Raw genomic sequence first — 20,563 nt, 5'->3', positions numbered from 1 at the left:
GTAGAAGAAAGGCCTTTGCTTGAATTGGGTATAAAAAGGATATGTGGTAAAGAAAACTCATTCTTTAATTTCACATTTATTCTCAATCCTCCCAAATGTGGGGCAGTGTGAGAGGCAAGCAGAGGCCTGATCAGAGGCAAACCCTGTCAGCGCTTTAGTGAATGAGAAGCGATGGGGTGGGATTTGCTATGAAGGGCCTTTGAAAGCGGACAGGAGCAGTTTGTTGTGGAGCCGGGCGAGGCATGGAAAGAGGTGGTCCCAGCTGGGGCTGGGAGAAGAGTCGTTGGAGCAGCTTCGGAAGGGAGCTGAGCGGGACACGATGCCCAGCGAGGAGGATGCTCCAGAAAGAAGTGGCCTAGGGGGATGAGAGCACGGCGCAGCTGCCCCTGGAAAGGGCCCCCCTCCGCTGACGGCTGAGGCCCTGCCCCCTGTGGAAAAGGGGCGGGGCCGCTGTGGGGTAACGGGGAGAGGGTCAGGCACGACCGCACTGGCGGGAACGGGCCGCGCTCAGCCCCGGCCTGGGAGGTAACGTCTTTCGCGAGGCCCCAGCCCCTGCCGGGGGGGCCGCCGCGCGCGGCGGGACGCACGAGAGGCCGCTGCGGGCGTTGCTGGCGCGCGAAGGGCGCGAACGCCTCAGGGCCGCGCGAGGGACGCGCTGCCGCCCGGCTCCACCCGACGCGCCCTGGGCGGAGGGAGCAAACTCCCCCCCGCCCCGACCCGCCCCGCCCCTCCTCTCCTCTCCTGCCGCGGGGCGCGGGCGCGGCGCCGCGGCTTGAAGGCGGCTGGAGGCCGAGGCGGCCGCGGCGCCATGGAGGAGCCGCTGCGGCGGACGCCCGCCGGCCGCCTGGCCCCGGAGCGCGTGTACCGCATGGCCGGGGCGCTCGGGGCCGAGCTACAGCGGCTCTCGGGGCGCTTCGGGCCGGAGGCGGTGGCCGGGCTGGTGCCGCAGGTGGTGCGGCTGCTGGAGTGGCTGGAGGCGCTGGCGGGCCCGGTCGAGGCCAGCGGCCGCGACCCGGCCGAGACGCTGCCGCGGACAGTGCGGAGCCTGCGCGGGGAGCGGCGGCGCGAGGAAGCGGCGGCGCCCGGGGCCGAGGTGGGCGCCGCGGCGCAGGCCTGAGGCGGGAGCGGGCCGGGCTCTGGGCCCGGGAGCGGGGCGGTGTCGTGTCCGCCATAACGACGGGAGAGCGGGGCCGACCAAGGTCCATGTAGCCCAGTGTCCTGGCTGCCGCCAGGCCCTGCCAGGGGATCGCCCGGTGATCCCCAGGCCCGGGACTCCCTCCCTGCCCAGTCCCCAGTCCTGGTGGTTCTCCGCGAGCAGAGTCCGGCTTCTCCTCGAGTCCTCGGGCCTCCCAGCGACCGCCTGTGGGGCTTGTTTCGTCGGGCTCGGCTGGCCGCTGCGCCGCGGTGGCGGTCTGGCCGCAGAGCAAAGCGGCCGTGGGAGCAGTGTGCTCCCCATTGCTTCCCCATCAGCTAAAGGCACTGTAGGTTTGGCGTGGCATAGGGAGGGAGCTGACCTCTCTGGGTCTGCCCTTCAGGATCTGGAGCAGAAGTTGTCTGAAGCCCAGAGGAAAGAGCATGTTCTCCAGAACCGGTTGGCCCAGCTGGAGGAAGAAAACCAAAAGCTTCTGGCACAGCTTGCAGAAAGCCAGCCCCAGGAAGGTGGGTGTCCCTGGGGAAGGAGGGTGGAGAGCTGCTGCTGAATCCCTTCCACTCCTGTCAGTGCTGCTGGGAGTCGGCCCAGTGAGTGCAGTGATGTTCCTTCTGCGCTGGTGAAGCTGTAGTTACCTGAAAGCTTATCTTGCTTACAGAAATCAAGTTAGTGCCCTGGCTTACAGGCCACTGGGATTCTCTGGTTATATCTGCATAAAGGCTTAACTCTGGTTTCTGAGCAACTGCAAACTTTCAATGGGTCCACATAATGCCTCAGAGGCAGGGTGGTGTTATCCCACTTCATGGGTGGAGAACTGAGGCACAGGGTAATGCTGTCTATAATAGGGACCTTAGGAAAAATACTCCTTGTTCAGCTGTTAGCAGTGGGGAGTTCTGAACTAGGCAGGGCGGGGCAATTTCTAGTAAGTTTAACTACAAGCCTTGTCTATATATATTAGGGCTCCCAGAGCTGCTTGCAGTGGTGCATGGGTTGTAAGATCTCTTACTAAACACACCTTTTACCCATACTAAAGTTGTCATTGTACAGAAAGCATGCAGCAGAGCTTGAGAGCAGAACCTAAGTCTGCAGAGTCCCAACTGGTGCCTCAACCACAAGACCTTCTTCCCCTTAAGTTATTCAGGGAGCTGGTTGTGTGAATCTGGCTGTCTTTTACAAATGTAAAACTTGTATTTTAAATCATGCCCCAACCTGTCCTTTTCATGTCTTGTTCCAAAACCCGTTCTGCCTGCTCTTTGGGGAAGTGGTTTCTAGTCAGAGGTTGGAGCTACTTCTACCTTTTCCCTAATTGAGGTATTCACGCCAAATCCTCCTTGGGGCTTGTCTACACCACGCGGCTTTTAGCGACAAGGCTGTGTCGACACAACCTTATCTCTAAAAGTCAGCGTGTGTAAACACTCTTTGTCGGTACTTTGTCGCCACTTTTGCCGACAAATACTTTCAGCTCTGCGAGCAGCGTTCTTTGTTGTCAGGAGATCACTCCTGCTGACAAAGCTGCGTTCACACTGCCACTTGCGTCGGCAAAACTTTTGTCTTTTGCGGGGGGGGGGGCTTTTTAAAGTACCCATGAAAGACAAAAGTTTTGTCCACAACTTCGCAGTGTAGACATACCCTTAGGATTAGACATGTTAAATTCAGGATGAGTGTCCCTCTGTCATGGGTAGCTCCAGAGCACCAATCACTGTAGTAGCTATGCACTGAATGTACTCCTGGACTATTGTCCTTTGCCCAAGAAAACTTCAGCTACTGTTTGGGAATTTTACACTTGTGCATACTAGCTTGTTTGTTTCAGTTGCATCTTTCAGTATCGGTGGTTGACTGTATTTCCTTTGGTAAAGCCACACTTTGTGTGACCAGGGAGTCTAGTAATTGATGAATAAGTCAGAATCTAAACTAACCAACTCTTAAAATTGTAAGTAAAAAGAAGAAATAGTCATAGTACAAGAGGAAGCAGCCACTAGTGTGACTTAGCAGAGGACCTGCTTCTCTACTGCAATGCACTTGAAATTAGAGTCAGAGGTGGTGGCTGTTACTATCAAATTGGAGGTTGTGGGAGTCAATTGGATTAAGACTCCACTATATCTGGATGTATAGTAAAAGATGGTTCCTGCTCCAAAGATCTTACAGCTTAAAGAAGTAATAAGTGTGTTTAAAAAAACAGGGAGGACAAGGGTAACTGTGAGGGGGAGATGTTATATGGGCTGGCGCTTACACGGTTGGGAGCCTTTAACATATAAATAAGCAGGAGGCCTCAGTGGTGTCAGTCCCTGCTGTCTACCTGCCTGGTTAGGGTCAGGAAGGAGTTGGCAATGTGACATGGCAGAAGAATGGTGAGTGTAGTGTTGCCTGGCCTGTCATGGAGGAGGGAGGCGATGGTCCTGCTCTGCATATCCAGGTGGAGTGTAGAAGGGCATGTTCTCTGCTGACTACCCCAGTGTAAGAAAGATACAGTGGGTGAGAAAGAAGTAGCTAGGAGCGGACCAACTAAGTGGCGGGGAACTAGAAGGGCCCGTTGGGGGTTAGATCCATGTAACATGGGGGTGCACCAGGGAGGAGGCATTCAGGGTGGTGTGAGGGTAGTGCAAGGAGCAATGGGAGGAAATAAAGGGGGAAACATTTGGATAATACCAAGAAGGTATATACCCTGGGAGTGGGTGATCTGAGAGTCTCTGTGATCTCTAGATTCTATAAGTTGGTTATTTAAGTGGGGGCAATGCCAGTAATGTCCGCTCCTGAAGGGGGAGAGGAAGGAGTTGCTTAGGCTGTGGTTACAGTTCAGCTGCCATCTTTCACTGGTGCTTGAGTAAATTACAAAGTGACTTCTGCCTCCACTGGGTGATGAGGCATGGTGTGGGGGCAGTCTGGCTTCTTCATAAGGAGGGGGTTTACAGTGCTTTGGCCTGTGTTATGCGGAAGGGTAAGACCAAATGACCATAATGGTCCCTTCTGGCCTTAATCTGTGAATTACTCCAGTAGCAGATACTACGGCCTCACCTTCAGTAAAGGACCTTGCAGACTCCCCTGGTAGTGAGCCCTGGCTCAGTCTCACTGGGGTTAGCCACATTGAGAGCCCCAGTGTGGATGGCTCTGGCTTCAGCAGCCATTCTCATAAATTTGTCATCTAACCCTATTGGCAGCCTGTCTAGCAGTGCTCCATAAAATGGCTGTGGGAGGCAGGAGCCCATTTACTCTGGAGCTCCCAGCATTGCAAACATCAGTTCAGCTGAGACAGTGTTAGCAATGGTGCAGGAGGGGGGTTCTGTGAAACTTTCTAGAGTAGCCATGTCTGTAAACATGGAGCTCAGCAGGAGGGCAGAGCTGCAACTGATGCCTGTTCTCTTGTTGTTGGGTTTTAGACAGTACCTTACGGAAGGAGAGAGAAGTGATGCTGCGGTTGAAGGAGGTGGTGGACAAGCAGAGAGATGAGATTCGTGCCCAAGCCCACGAGATAGTCTGCAAGAACCATGACACAGAGGCGGTAAGAGGCAGGGTGCCTTTGGCTTATTCCAGTGCTGTGAGGGTGGGGGAGCCATGCTATGTGATCTGTTCTTGCACACACCGTTGTCCCCCTGTAATATGTGCCAAAGTGTTTTAGTATGAGAGCAGATTGTTTTTATATAGATTCTTATACCATCCCCAGCACTGTAGTATCTGAGCACCTATATATGCCTATACCTCTCTGCCTTTCCTGGGTGTGGCCTTGGACACACTTGTGTCCCCCTTTGTGAGAGCAGAGCCTGCAGCTGTATGCACAGCTGTCTCACACTTGCCTGTATCTGGTTTCTCAGCTGCAGGAGCAGTTAAATCGTTTCATGTCCATGAATGAGGACCTGCGTCATAAACTGGCTGTGGTCCAGGTTCAGCTCAAGAGCGCTCTGGAGAAGAAGGAGGGTTTGGAGACCATGGTGCTGGAAAATCAGAGAGAAATCGACAGACTGACCAGGGCTGCATCTGGAGCATCCCCCAGGCTCAGTATGGTGAGTGAGTCAGAGCCCTGCAATATCCACTCTACAGGGACTCTCTAGTGCAGAATAAACTCTTTTAGCCACTGCATAAGGTTGCAGTAAATCACTAATGGGTCAGGATGTGTCAGAGTGATCATTGTTCTAAGTCTCTAAACTTAAGGGCTTAGCCAAAGACCGATAAGATTGTTTCATGATGTTGGTGGCAGGAAGCCTGAGAGAGAATCAGTGGGTCTGCTGCTTTAGCAGGGAGTAAAAGGAGAAGTTAAGTGCAGTGATAAAGTGACTTGTTTGCTTTAGTCCCCACCACAGAGGATGCTGGCAAGATATCTGCCCCAGACCTATTCTTTTCAGGTAATAAAGTAGAGGTGCTATCAGATCCCTATGTATCAAAAGAACTACTGGAACAAATTGATGCAGTTAAGGACAAGTCACCAGGCCCCAGATGGGTCATACCCAAGAATTCTGGAGAAACTGAAAAAGCATTAAAATCTGATAATATCCTAGGGTGCTGGAGGGAAACGAACACACCTATCTTTAAGAGGCATCGGTGATCATCTTGGGAATCGCAGACCATGTCTAAACTCTGTTGTGGAAATGGTTTCCTAAAGTTAATATTTAGCCCTCTATGAGCTAATCAATTTCCCTATTAATAGCTTCTCATTAACATTTTGCCTTGGACTGAATTGTCACCTTTCCTGCCCCTCGGGAAAGGGAGTGGGGCCTTATTGGGACAGGCTTGTGATGCAGCAGAATAAGGTGAACTCCCCTCTGCTCTCCCCGTGCCCCCACTGGATTTCATTGTCTTCAGAAAGATGTAAACCGTAAAGGATCATGTTCAGTGTCCTTATGAGATGGCTCTCACATGAGATGGCATTGCTGTGTGGTTATGCACATCACTGCCTCTCTGTAGACTTTATCCTTGAGACCCTCCGATACAGAGAAATGAGCAAGAATCCTCCTGACCTCTGAAGAGCTGTGCTTGCCAGAGCAGCGTCTGTTGTATCTCAAGCTGTCAGTGTGTATTTGTGAAGGAGAGGGGGCAGAGAGGGTGTTTCAAGAGATCCCTGATGGCTAGGTGTGATGCACATGAGACCACTTTGCAACTAGAGTTTCTCTACATTTTAGATAGGTGCTGGAAAACCAAACAACCTTAGCTTTAAAATATCCCAGCTTTAGACTAGACCCCATTATATAGCTAGCTAATGAAGTCCAATTATATATTAGTTATATATCTAACCAACGATCACACGGGGAAGGAGACTTCGTCTTGCATGTGCTCTCCCACCTGCATCTGACTGTCTTGTCAGCGGTGGCATCTCCCCTGAAACCTATGGCATCTTAACCAAGCTTCCTCACCTGGCTTGTACCCTGCTCGTAGCAAGAGGGGCTGCCAGGGCCTTTACACTGACTTACCTGTCTTTCCAGGGTCTGCTCAGCTTTTCCCTCTCTTTGAATCCCTAGGATGGAGCAGCAGCATCTGGGGAGGTGGTGCAGCACCAAGACTGGGGGAGGAACTCTGCTGTGAGCTGCTTCTCTAAAGAAGAGTTGAAACAAATCCTACAGGAGCGGAATGAACTCAAGACCAGTCTGTTCTTGGTGCAGGAGGAGCTGGCCTATTACCAACGGTGAGCATTGCAGCAGGCAGGGAGCTGGCATGCTCACAGCCCTGCATCAGACTGGAGGTTGTGGGGCATGGCGCTGACTGTAGGGAAGTCTCCACAGACAGCAAGCACCTCTAGGGATGTTGTAGGACCACAGAGCGTGGGAGAGGGCACCATCCAGCATACCTAGAGCAGCCTGATTACAGGGAAGGGAGAGCATGTTTCTGGGTGACCAGAACCACAGTCAGTTCAAAAAAGAACAAAACACCTTCTCCTCCTGCTGCAGGGGATCCTGTGCCATGGTAAGCTGCATCTGTGCCATCCAGATCTACTAAGATTCTGATCTGCAGCACTGGCATTTGAGTGCAGGGCTGCCTTGAGATGGTTGTAACCTTGGGCAACTAGACACAGGTCCCTGGGGGAGAGGAGGGATTGATCCTTCCCTTTTGTTTCACCCAGCGGGTTGGGTACCCTTGAGGTGGATTCACATGCTTCACCCCCCACCCATGGCAGGGGTGAATTGTGTGGCTGTAGATGGTCTAGGTTAAGGTCTCTGATTGGAGTCCTTACAACCTTGCCCTGCTGCCCCTCGCTCCCCGGAGATGGGGGATGTGCTAGTCTGTCTCATCTCACCCTGCCTTGTGATCTTTTTCTGCCTGGGCTGAGAGGCCTACAGTGTGGTCTGTCTGGAATCTAATTCCTCTGTGCCAGGATTGAGGTCCTCTCAGGGGAGGGCGTCACTGTTTCCGTCTCTGTTGAAGACGGAGAGTCCTGGGGAGGTACCTTTTACTTTTGGGATGTTCCTTGCCCGCTCCCAGGAGGCTGAGGAGCTGGGTGTGTCTCAACCCTTCTGTGCACTGGCTGGTTTGTTTCCCCAGGGAGCTGCTGAATGACAACCGAATCCCAAGCTTCCTGCTGGATACCATGAAATCCACCATCAAAAAACAGCGGGGAAAAATCCGAGCCAAGATGTTGGGGACTGTGGAGGAGCCAGTGAGTAGGTGAGTCTGCAGCTGGTTGCAGGGGCCTGGGTGCTCAGGCTGGGGTAGCTCCTGCTCATTCCACAGCTGGATGGACACTGATGGCCATGGTACAACACCTCTCCTGCTGCTCAGAAGGAAGGAGAGAACTGCCTCTGCCTGGGGAGGGCCTCCAGTGCTGCCTCGTGTGCCAGCTGGGACTCAAGGAGGAGCATTGCTGCGTAGCACAGGAGCCCCTGGTATCCCCATGCCTGGGCACCAGGGGACTCCTAATCACAGGGCACTCAGTACGTTTCATTGTCACCTGGTCATATGCAGCCTGCAGGGCTGTTGGACGCCACTCACTGCTGCAGTGGAGTCTGGTGAAGGGGGTGTAAGGCTGGGGCAGATAGAAGTGCTGGGGAGGGACTGGCCAATGAGCAGGGTCCTGCCTGATGCTGTCAGAAGCTGTCCAGAGGGCTGCTATTGAAGATGGCAGCTGGGACGTTCCATGGAGGGTCTGCAGGATTCACAGGAGTAGCACCCACTCCTGCAAGTACATAGCGACTCAAGGTTACCTGTTGTAAACTGTACATAACTCGAGCTCCATGCCCTGCTCTGTGGGCTGCGTCCTCATCACCCCAGAACGGACTGGCCGGGGTATGTGTGGAATGCAGCTCAATGGTTTTTAAGCTGTCTTGAATAAAGATCTGAAATGGTCCTAGCTTCTCTACAGGGCTTTGATAACTGCTGTTCCCTTACCCTCTGCTTCAGGGGGGTGACTCTTGGCTTGGGAGAGAGATCCACAGAGGTGAAGGGAGGAGCTAACATAACTGCACGTGATGGAAGGAAGCATCATAGTGCCCATGGGGACTAGACTCCCAGTGGGTGATCAGATCTTTGGGAGCAGAGACTTACCTACCCCCTTATCTGTGCCCTGGAACAAATGTTTGTCATGGAGCATTGGAACCTACATGTTAGGCCTCTGAGGCTGTGCAGGTGAAGGCCTTCTCTTCAACAGGGAGAAAGTGTGTTCTAGCTCCAGTTAACAGGTGAAAGCCTAGCAAAGACAAAGCAGCTCATAGTGCTCATTGAATTAAGAGGTCAAGGTCAACCCCTGGCTCCCCCCTAGGCTTTAAATCAACATCTGCACTCCTGTGAAAACTACAAGCTGCCTCCTCTTTTGGTAGGATTTACCTCATGTTCTTAATGCAAGTTAACACATTTTTCCTGCTGAAGACTCACCATGGGGTACTGTAGTGTGAGTGGGACTTTCCCTAATGCAAGTCTAGAGGGACTCCCCTCGTGACTGAGTGCAGAGGGAGGGTTTGGCTCTGGCCAGGTCTCTGGCAAAGCAAGAAGGAAAGTTGTCCTGGCTGCATGCATACCCTTCCCCGCAGCCTGCTTAGCCACCCCGTAGTGTTAGAATCTTATCCTTTAATAAATAGGGCAGCAGCAGCTACCTCCAGAGCCCTATGAGGGCAAACAATGGTCTAGGGTTAACACGGCTGTGTCCCTAACAGCTTCTCCAGAGCAGCGGCTGGGCTATTGACCTGCCCTGACAAACCTAGTGTAGACTCCAAAGCCTGTGTCTTGGCTGAGTATGGCAGGCTGCTGGTTCCTAATCTCTGCAGCCTCTGGGATTTGGTTAGCCCCTAGCTCTGCCTGTGGCTAGATCTGTTACTTTTTGAATAGGATTGTTACCCATCAAGTTAGCATACACGGCTGTCCCTATTGCTATGATCATTGTCATGAGCGAGCTCTGGCCCGACCCTCACATGAGCAGGGCTGCACGATGCAGTCTGTCCCTGCCTATGCTGACCATGAAGCTGTGCTCTGCAGTGTGTGAGCTAATCTTCCTTCTGCCAAGGCCTGGTCTTGGTGTCAGCAGCACCGCTGTCTCACTTATCTCCACTAGCAAAGAGCCCTTCCCTCTCTGTTCTGTGGCTCTGCACTGTCATGGCCAGTGGGGGAAGGGGAGCCTTCTACCCCCTGTAGACTGAACTGAGACATCCTATTTAGGTGATAGATCTGAGGAACTGTCCGAGATTGAGGTATCATTAGAGGAGGTTTTGGAATAAATTGATAAATTAAACAGCAATAAGTCACCGGGACCAGATGGTATTCACCCAAGAGTTCTGAAGAAACTCAAATCTGAAATTGCAGAACTACTAACCGTAGTCTGTAACCTATCATTTAAATCCGCTTCTGTACCAGATGACTGGAGGATAGCTAATGTGATCCAAATTTTTAAAAAGGGCTCCAGAGTTGATTCTGGCAATTACATGCCTGCAAGCCTGACTTCAGTACCAGGCAAACTGGTTGAAACTATAATAAAGAACAATATTGTCAGACATATAGATGAACAGAATTTGTTGAGGAAGAGTCAACATGGTTTTAGTAAAGGGAAGTCATGCTTCACCAATCTACTAGAATTCTTTGAGGGGGTCAACAAGCATGTGGACCAAGGGGATCCAGTGGATATAGTGCACTTAGATTTTCAGAAAGCCTTTGACAAGGTCCCTCACCAAAGGCTCTTAAGCAAAGTAAGCTGCCACAGGATAAGAGGGAAGGTGCGCTCATAGATTGGTATCTGGTTAAAAAATAGGAAAGAAAAGTTAGGTATAAAATGGTCAGTTTTCAGAATGGAGAGAAGTAAATAGTGGTGTTCCCCAGGGGTCTGTTCTGGAACCAGTCTTATTCAACATATTCATAAATGATCTGGAAAAAGGGGTAAACAAAATTTGCAGATAATACAAAAGTACTAAAGATAGTTAAGACCCAGGCAGACTGCGAAGAGCTACAAAAGTATCTCTCAAAACTGGGTGACTGTGCAACAAAATGGCAGATTAAATTTAATGTTGATAAATGCAAAGTAATGCACGTTAGAAAGCATAATCCCAACTATACATATAAAATGATGGGGTCTAAATTAGCTTTTACCACTCAAGAAAGAGATCTTCGAGTCACTGTGGATAGTTCTCTGAAAACATCCACTCAATGTGCAGTGACAGTCAAAAAGGCTAACAGAATGCTGGGAATAATTAAGAAGAAGATAGATAATAGGACAGAAAATATCATGTTGCCTCTGTATAAATCTGTGGTATGCCCACATCTTGCATACTGTGTGCGGATGTGGTCGCCCCATCTCAGAAAAATATACTGGAATTGGAAAAGGGCAACGAAAATTATTAGGGGTATGGAACGGCTTCCGTATGAGGAGAGAGACTGGGACTTTTCCGCTTGGAAAAGAGATGGCTAAGGGGAGATATGATTGAGGTCTATAAAATCATGACTGGTGTAGAGAAAATAAATAAGGAAGTATTGTTTACTACTTCTCATAACACGAGAACTAGGGGTCACCAAATGAAACTAATAGGCAGCAGGTTTAAAACAAACAAAAGTAAGTATTTCTTCACACAGTGCACAGTCAACTCGTGGAACTCCTTGCCAGATGTTATGAAGGCCAAGACCATAACAGGGTTCAAAAAAGAACTAGATAAATTCATGGAGGACAGGTCCATGAATGGCTATTAGCCAGGATGGGCAGGAATGGTGCCCTTAGCCTCTGTTTGCCAGAAGTTGGGAATGAGCAACGGGGATGGATCACTTGATTACCCGTTCTGTTCATTCCTTCTGGGGCACCTGGCACACTGGCTGCTGTTGGAAGACAGGATACTGGGCTAGATGGACCTTTGGTCTGATCCAGTGGGGCCACTCTTATGTTATCTTATGACTGTAAGAGCCTGGGGGCAGGACTTGTGTCTTGGAGTATTTACGAAGCACAGAGTTTTCCAAGTAACTAGGTGCTGACTCTGTGTCCCTCTCCCCAGCTCCCTGCAGCTGAGGTGGGTGAATAGGACCCCATTGCCATTAGTGTCATTCCTGCTATTAAATGCAGAAGAGCCCATTCCTGACCGTGGGGAAATCCCAGCCTTGATAGAATCCTCTGCCTCATAGTTACATCCAGCAGGGTGGGGCTAGGCCAGCCCAAAGCATGAGCAGCTTTGGGTGATGATGAATGTGGAAGAGGAAGGCCCATCTATGAAGCTTGAGCATGTGAATTCTCAGTGTCCTATAGCCAAGCCTCCACCCTTCCCCTAATTGCTTCCAGGGTCTGCGGTGCCCTGTGTAGCTGGGCAGCCCTGCAAAGGGCTAAAGTGGACTCCTCTTTTCTCTGGGGATGCCTTGGTGTGGCTGATTAACGCCTCTTGAGGTCACCAGACTCCAGTTCATCTTGTTTAAAGCAGGTTTGGGTGATACACAATAGAATGAGTAGCAGAATAAGTGGGGATAGTTGCATGAATGGATGTTGCAGTATTCAGTCTGGCTGACTGGAAAAGCTCCCTTAATGCTTCTTTCCACTGTGTCCCTTTTGTGCCAGACACACACACAAGCAATCTCATCAATGGCTATCTGCCATCTTGCACACTTTATGTGCTAGCTGGTGATTTCCAAGGGTTGGGAATCTGTTTGTCTGACGGTTTGCATTTTCTTGTTCTCTGCTTGCTGGCAGTAGGGAGCATGGTGTCTTTTCCCTACACTCAGCACTGGCCTTTACCGTGCCTTGTTACTTTGTCTACTTCTGGAGAAGCCAGGTGGCCTATGTTAAGTAAACAAATGCCTGTGAGCCATCTGTAACCACCCTCCTAGTGTGCAATAGGGAGAACAGCAGGATTTTCAGAAGAGCCCAAAGGCATAAGTTTCATTGGCTTTCAGTGGGACCTGAGTCAAAGTCCCACTGAAAAGCAAGGAGACTTAGCCCTTAAAGGTACCCTCATGCTGCAAGTGAGGGTGTGATTGTAACACAGATAGGCATCTTCCCCCACCCCAGCTTTGATCTAGCTAACAGGTGTTAAAATAGTAGTGAAGATGTGATAGCGCAAGCTAGCAACCAGAGTACATACCCAGGCTCCTCACTGCACTTGTACTCTGGTGGTTAGTGAGTGCTGAAGCCAATGCTGTCCCCTCTTCACTGCCAGGGTGAGCTGTGCCAGCTAGATATGTCTGTCTACCCATGCTGCATTCACACCTTTGCTGTCAGTGTAGACCTCTGAAACAGTCACTGAGAGTGGGATTTTCAAGTGTGGATGCTGCTGAGAACCCCAATGGTGGTGCCCATCACTAGCCATCTGACAGTTATCCTTTCCTACTCCTACGGACCCCCATGATGCTGTATTGGGCCCTGCTAGTAGCAGTGCGAGGCCCGGTGCAGCTGAGCTGCTGACATTTTCAGCACTGTGTGATTGAACCCTGCACAGAGCAGCACTCATTGTTGCATACAGAGGCCCATTTACGGTACGGCACCCTGCAGAGCTGACTCCAGGGAAGCAGAATTGGTGCCAACTATCATGCTGTCTGGAATGGTTCATGACTGAGAGCGCCTATATCAGGGCGGACACCCCAAACTGGTGGTGTGTTGTATAGTGCAGTTTTACCAAGCCAGTAACAAATGTGAACTGCAAAAAGAAAAGGATTATTTGTGGCACCTTAGAGACTAACAAATTTATTTGAGCATAAGCTTTCGTGAGCTACAGCTCACTTCATCGGACGCACCGATGAACTGGATCACCTTAAAAGTCTTACTGTGGAGTCATAGACAGTCCCTTTACCCCCTCCAGTCGATCTTGCCATCCAGACAAACTGGACATAGTGGTAAATGGTCACTTACACCAAAAATCACACCATGTTTATGTTGCTTCCAATCCTGAGAGACCAGTCACTTACCAAGATCAACTGGTACTCTTGATTCTATCCCAAAGACAACGCCTATAGTGTTGTAATAAACTATCTAAAGGCTTATTAACAAGAAAAAAGGAGAGTTATTTACAGGTTAAAACAAGCAAATTTATACATGCAAATGAGTTACCATCTAAATCCTAAGAATGACAGAGTTGTAGTGATCTCTTTTCAAAGTGTCTTTCCAGGCAGACCCAGGTGGCAGCCTCTGGGGATCTCTGGCTTTAGTTTAGATCTCTGGCCCTTCAGAGTTCAAACAGCCAAAAAATGGAATTTCTTTTTGTCAGGGATTTTTGTTCCTGTCCTGCAGAGTTCAACAGGATGGGGAGAGTTTGTCTCCTTCATGAGTGTGGGGGAACAATCAACAAAGTCTTTTATCCTCTGATGGTCCACCATGGTTTGTCTGGTATCTATGCTATGGGCCTTCTTTTGTTGGGCTGGAGATAACACCTCATGCGGCAAACTAGTATTTCACAGTTGCTAACGTTTCTCTCCTGTCTGGGGGGGCGGGGGGGGTGTTTACAGTTTCAGAGCAAACATTTTTAGTTACAGAATTAAATATTACCTTTATAACAGGGGCTATAGATACTATAAGTGAGAATAATACATGAAGCAACATACAAGCGTTTCATAGAGTCTAAACTAAATACATTCTTATAAAACTAATCCCTATTTGGAGCACAACTAACATATAGATGACCTGATCTGGTCTCCAGGTATGAGGTTGTTGTCAGTCCTTAGCTAATGCCTGCAGCCTGGGCAAGAGATGGCATCTCACCTGCTAGTGTAACACTAACAATGGTGAGAAATTTCTTCAGAATTTCTCCAGCTCACCAAGGAAGGAGGTACTCTGGTGCTTTACCTGCCATCATGGGGCAGTCCAAGGCCCAGTCCCTCACTACCTGGAGTCACATACTGTTCAGCTGGCTCAGCTAGTAGAAAGCTGGGTGTGTGTGTATGTTTGTGTGGAGTGGTTAGAAGAAAGTATTGGGGAGTGGGAGGACACTGGCTTCTGCTCTGGGTTGAGCCCTGAATAGGACCCCTTTGCCATTAGTGTCACAGCGATCATGGAAAGGCCCTTTTAGTCACCCTAGAGCCAAACTGCCCAGGTGCTGAAAATGCAAAGCTGTGCCTGTGGAGGAATGTGTGTGTTGTATTCTGACCCAAAGTTGGGTGCGTATAACTGTAATGTGAGGATTAACAGGTTGTTGTCCCAAGATCAGGCCTAGTAATTATCATATAATTTGGGAACCCCGATGTGCACAGGTGCAACACTCACACGATAGGAACACTCTCTATATATTTACAAATATATAATTTATTAAAAATTTAGCAAAGTTATACACACACTTAAACTCAACAAGGCAGAGAGAGATAATACAGAAAGTACATTTGGACAGCCATACTTACACCCTGGCATGTTAACCATTATCTTTCTCATCACTGTCATCATCCTCATCTTCCCCAGTGGCCATCATTCTGTCCCCTCCCAAGGTCTACATCTCTCCAGCCCATCTGCTGCCCCTGGGATGTTACTTTTACAGTAGGTTATGCTCACGCTGTCACGTCCAATGCATATTCAATAGAGGTCCTTATTTGTATTTCCTCCCTTAAGGTGTCCTTTTTTTATAGGTTAGTATATGTATGATGTTACCCTATTAGCATACACATCAGTTTGCTGTCATGGCACCTTTGTGGTTGGAGGTTCTGTTCAGAATCTTCTGGATGCTGATGTTCTGTGCTGGTGTCAGCTATGTTCTGTGGGTGGCTGGTGTCCGTATTCTGGACAAAATTCCCTCTTGCGTGCTACTTTCAGTTTCCTGTAACTTATGAGTTAGTTAAGTTTATCTATACCAAAGGTTATAGGGCTCAAGCCTCACACTATCTAGTAAAGCCAAATCTTAGAGGATAAAAGCCTGTAGGTTCCTTGCATTACTACTAAATATAATAAAGCAGGATAACAAAGCAATGAATATAATACAGGTAAGCTGGCCCACTGGGCTACAGTGTCTGGCTCATTTGCTTACATGTGTTTAAATATTTAAAAAATAAAAACATTGTGACCATCACTGTCATACATCTATACAGCAACGTGAACGCTGAAGCGTCTGAAAGTGCTTTGCTGTCGGAGGTGCTCAGGAGATGAAGTTTTAACGTTTGCAAAGTGCTTTGCAGGTGAAGAGCACTGAGCGTAATTGTGCTGAGTGTAAATTGTGATTCTGTATGAAATTTTGGAAAAGAATTTCCGTACCCACCACTAACATGCAGCCATTGCTGAGAGTGGAACAATGGTGCTGCTGACTGTTCATTTTGAAAGATCACCTGAAGTAAGGAAAGAGCAGCTCCTGACTTTTCCCATCCCTGATGAACTTCTGTGGATTGTTTGGGGTGGTAGAAGATGGAGTAGCTAGGAATCAGGGGAGAAAAATAATAAAGGGGAAAAAACATAGGCTTAATGGCAAGAAGAACGTCCCGGTCAATGAGAAGCATTGGGCTCTGCCATGGTCCTCCAGGAGAGGCAGTGGAAGCTCTGTTGCTAGAGACCCTAGACCAGGGGTGGGCAAACTTTTTGGCCTGAGGGTCACATCTGGGTGCGAAATGGTATGGAGGGCTGGGTAGGGAAGGCTGTGCCCTGCAAACAGCCTGGCCCCGCCCCCTATCCGCCCCCTCCCACTTCCTGCCCCCTGACTACCTCCCTCAGAGCTCCCCACCCATCCAACCCCCCCTGCTCCTTGTCCCCTGACTGCCCTGACCCCTAGCCACATCCGGGACCCTTGATCCATCCACCCCCCACCCCCATTTCTTGTCCCCTGACCGCCCCCTCCGGGGACCCCTGTCCCTGGACCCCACCCCCTTTCCAACCCCCCCTGCCCCCCGGGACCTCCTGCCCCCTTACCATGCTGCTCAAAGCGGCAGGACAGGCTTGTTGGAAAACCTGGGAGGTGAGTGGGTGCAAGCAGCACTGCTCGTGTGGCTGTGGGGGAAGGGAGACAGCAGGGGAGGGGCCGGGGACTAGCCTCCCCGGCCGGGAGCTAAGGGGCCAGGCAGGACAGTCCCGCGGGCTGGATGTGGCCTGCAGGCCATAGTTTGCCCACCTCTGCCCTAGACTGTAGGAAATAATCCTGCCCTGGCTCCAAGAAATGGACTGGGTGGGACCCAGGATATCTTCTCTAGTTCTTTCAAATACTGTGACTGCAGTAGCTATTTAATAGTCACATAGCAGCCCTGCCCACCAGTTTAGGGCAGAAAATGAAGGAGAATCCTTGTCCAGCTGAACACGTGGGAGGGAGGAGGGAGAAGGTGATTGCTCTTTGGAACTTGGCCAGGATCCTGGATCACATCCAACACCTTTACTCTTGCAGAGTGCCCTGGGATCTGCACTGGGCACACGTGGTCAGGGCCTCAGTTCTGCACTGCATCCACAAGGCAATGTCCGATGCTGGACACACTGGGGGCTTTTCTAGGGAACAGCTTCCAGAAATCAAACCCTTCTGGAGCTGAATCTGGCTTAGGGTATCCTGTGAGCTGGGCAGGATTCCCATGATGATTTGTGTGATAGGGCTATTGCCCTCCTCTCCCCCATATGCGTATCATTTGTGGTTTGGGTAGAGGGATCTGGCATTCTCCTTTCTACTGGTATGGTATGAAGCGTAAGTGAGCAGATCAGAGGGTTTCTGACTTACCAGTTCTCTTCTCTTTTGCACCCTAGTGATGAAGATGAGAGTGCAGATTGTGTGGACTCTCAGCCACGTGAATCCAAAATCAAGAGCTTGTAAGTTTGCATCCGATGTGCTGATCTGGGGAGGTATCCGTATGGTTAGAGGAATAATTAGCCCTTAGGGCGAAGGTCCCTAAAGTGTGGGGTGTGTCCCCCCAGGGACCTTCCAGGGGCACGGTGGGTCTGGGCCAGCCTCCACAGGGGGTGGGGAGGGAGTGCCATCCCCACCCTACTCCTGAGCTCTGCTATGGCCCCACCCCCAGCCATGCCCTGCACCTGGCCCCATCCCCAGCCTCGGCATGGCTCCACACCCAACTGGGGGCCTGGCTGCGGCTCTGCTCCTGCCCCTAGCCTTGGCCCCTGCAGTGGCTCTGTTCCTGCCCTGGACCAGGGCATGGGGTTGGGAGCAGAGCTACATCCGGCTGCCGGCCCCCACAGAAACCCAGCTGCGGCTCCGATCCTGCCCCAGCCTCATCCCCTGGCTGCGGCTCAGTTCTTGGCTTTGCTCCTGGCCCCAGACCCATCCCCATCTGTGGCCCCAATCTCAGCCCCTTTCCCCTCCCCACTCCCCTCCCACTCAGACCCATGGCCCCCAGGCTGGGGGAGGGGGAGCGGAGAGGACGGGTACAGCCCTCAAAAATTTGGGAACCACTGCCTTAGGGCATTATAAATGACTACAGTACCCGTGAGGCTTTATCTGTTGAGCACAGTGGGCTGAGCACTGTACGAGGAGGTGCAATCCCTGCCCCGAAGAGTCGGCACCTTCGTACGGAGGAGCTAGTGGCTTGCGCACAAGCAGTGCATCAGGGGCTGGTGTGTGTGTCAAGTGCTCTGAGAAGCCTGCTCCAGGCTTGCTATTCTGATTCTCAAGCCCTAGTGTGATTTGCTGCCTCCTCCAGGGTCAGTGACAGTCACAAAGCAGCCCCAGCCTATATCACACAGGTTCTGGAGTGCTAGGCAGTGCTTAAAATATGTGTGTAGGTGAGGGGGAGGGAGGGGTGTCACAGACCTGGCAAAATATAAAAAAAAAATTAAATCTAGCTGAGGGACACACTTAAGCACCGTCTTAGCAAAGCTGCTGCTCCCAGATTATGACAGGCCCCTCACTTTTTTTGGACGTTACGTACTGGCCCCAGGTGTTCACGGATGAACCTGTCCTTGGTGCTGCCAGGTGTCTCCAATGGACAGTGGTTCTGGCAGGAGCTCTGGGGATGTCGCTCTCTCTTGTGGGAAGTTCACTGCCCATGCTCATCTACTCTCTTTCTGCTTTTCCTGCAGTTTTGGTCTGTGGTATCACAGCAGCAGCAAAGACCCCCCCAACCCAGGCTGCTCAGGAGTGTGGGAAATCATTGACTCACAGGATGTGCATTTTGAGCAGGAGGAAGAGAACAAACCCACACATGGCTCCCCTGACAAAGTGGTGCCCCCTCCCTGACCTCAGTTGAGCAGGATGCCAGCCTATGGCACATCAGCAGCACCTGCCCCTCCCAGCCCTTCTCTCAGAGACAATTTCATGGGAGGATCGGTAGCCTCAGCTCCATTAGAAACGTTGGTCCCCCATTGCAGCAGTCAGCCCTGGAGATGCAGCTGCACAAGACGCAGTGAAAGCCTGATGTGTGTAGGGTTAGACAGCTCTGCCCCCAGCCAGTGCCCGCACCTCATTTGTTTTCGCAGTTCAGATGCCCCAGTCAATGCCCAGGCCCCATTCACACTTGCAGCTTGGCCCCATCAATTGCCTGTAGCCCATCCATGCTCGTGGCTCAGCCCCCATCGAATGCCTGTGCCCCATCGGTGCTTGTGGCTCAGCTCCTGTTGAATGTCCACTCCCCATCTGCTTGTGGCTTGGCTGCCCCACCCAGTGCCTGCTTTGCACCTGTGCTCATGCCCCAGCTGCCTCAGCCAATGCCCATACTGTCTCTGTGCTCGTGGCTCGGCCACCGCAGCCAGTGCTTGGCCATGCTCTCTCTTGGCTGCCCCACCTGAAGTCTGCGCCTTATCTGTGCTTTCACCCCAGCTGCCCCAGCCAGTCACCCGTGCTCCACCTGTGCTCATGCCTTGGCCACTGCTGCCAGCACTTATGCTCACACCCCAGCTGGGCTGCCCTAGCCAGCACCTGCATCTGCAGCCAGGCTGCACTTGCAGCTCAGCTCCCTCATTGCTGGCTGCTGCTCTCAGGCAGGCACTAATTTTTCTACCATAAGTGTACCCAAACTATGGCTCGGTAGATGTATTTGCTTCATGATCTCATGGCAGGACACTGCAATGCACTGACCCCAGAGAAAAAGTGCAATAGAGCCTCTGGTCAGGGCTTTTCTGTGTTTCACTAGGAACATGTAACAGTGACTAGTGCATGGCACTGGTAAGTGCTAAGGAAATGGAGGTGTTTTAGTCTCTGGGAGTTTCTCTATTATTGGGGTGATGGGGAGCTCTCTTGGATATATTACTGTCTGGCTTTAGAATTGAGATCAGCACCAGAAATAAATCCTTTGAGTGTTGCTCAAAGCACCTGGCATGGCCTGTGCTTTCTTCTTGCTCGTGTAGGGACTCCCAGCTTGACTGGACTGGCAGTGTCCAGAGGGAGGCTCCTCCCTCGGGAGACTGAAAACCATACTGCACACAGCACTAAGAAATCTCCAATAAAGAACAGTCCTCTCCTGGCTGAAGACATAGCCCGGGCAGGAGTTAATGGTTTTGCCATCTCTGCTCTCCATGGTCTTGAGCCTACCGCACTGCTCTATGCTCCTGTTTCCTTGGGAACTCTGTCAGGGATCAACTTTGGAGGCTGCAGGAGTCCAGCCAGCACTGCTTTACCTGGTCACCACTTCTGGTGCACAGCAGAGCCCCCAGACCATGTTCCAGCTCCCAGCCACCATTCTGGGATAGAACTGGTTTTGGGTGGTTTGGATTTGTTGTTCCCTTGGCTCCTGTTCTGTGAGGAGGTAAAAGTCTAGGCCAGCGCCTGGAAGTGCCCTGCCCTCCCTCCTTCCCTTGTAGCTAGGAGTCTCCCCATGGACTGAATGAACCTCCTGACCCCCTCTAGGTCACCGTGCAGGGAAAAGGTGTTTCCTGTGAAAATGCTGACAAAATGAGCCTGTGAGACAGCAGGATGGGCGATTGCCGGAAACGCTCCGGTCCCTGCTCTGTGCTTTCCGCAAACTGGCTCCTGCCCAGTTAAAAGGGCAGAATTGGGGCGTGCTCTGTTCTGGCAGCTCTTCGTCTTGCCAAGGATTGCAGTCCCCAGTAGAGCCCACAGGGCATTGGAGCCTGGCAACACTACTGATATTCATGTGGTACTCCAGGCCCGGTGCCAGGTGGAGGAAGGGCAGGGGGAGGGAGGCATGAAGTGGGAGAGGCGGGGTCTGCCGTTGAGTGGGGGGTGGGTGGGATGTGAGGAGATGGGGGTAGAGGACATG

The 20,563-nt window shown here is 51.2% G+C and overlaps 1 protein-coding gene across 1 annotated transcript; it reads left to right on the top strand.

The window, feature by feature from the left end:
- Window positions 1-758: 758 nt before the first annotated feature.
- On the top strand, window positions 759-20,462 carry RILP (Rab interacting lysosomal protein). The gene is made up of 8 exons (XM_077836988.1): window positions 759-1,093; window positions 1,536-1,659; window positions 4,525-4,646; window positions 4,957-5,145; window positions 6,595-6,758; window positions 7,613-7,735; window positions 17,142-17,204; window positions 18,429-20,462. Exons 1-8 carry the CDS (start codon window positions 809-811, stop codon window positions 18,583-18,585), a joined length of 1,227 nt encoding a protein of 408 aa, XP_077693114.1. The 5' UTR covers window positions 759-808; the 3' UTR covers window positions 18,586-20,462.
- Window positions 20,463-20,563: the final 101 nt, after the last annotated feature.

Source organism: Eretmochelys imbricata, chromosome 17 (assembly GCF_965152235.1).
Source record: "Eretmochelys imbricata isolate rEreImb1 chromosome 17, rEreImb1.hap1, whole genome shotgun sequence".
Lineage (NCBI taxonomy): Eukaryota > Metazoa > Chordata > Testudines > Cheloniidae > Eretmochelys > Eretmochelys imbricata.
This window is presented reverse-complemented; position numbering and strand designations above follow the sequence as displayed.

Bases quoted from the DNA above. Each gene is read 5' to 3' on its own strand.
- RILP (XM_077836988.1), top strand. From the start codon at position 809: ATGGAGGAGCCGCTGCGGCGGACGCCCGCCGGCCGCCTGGCCCCGGAG. The intron at 1,660-4,524 runs GTGGGTGTCCCT...GTTGGGTTTTAG, and splicing joins AGAAAGCCAGCCCCAGGAAG to ACAGTACCTTACGGAAGGAG. The intron at 5,146-6,594 runs GTGAGTGAGTCA...TTGAATCCCTAG, and splicing joins CATCCCCCAGGCTCAGTATG to GATGGAGCAGCAGCATCTGG.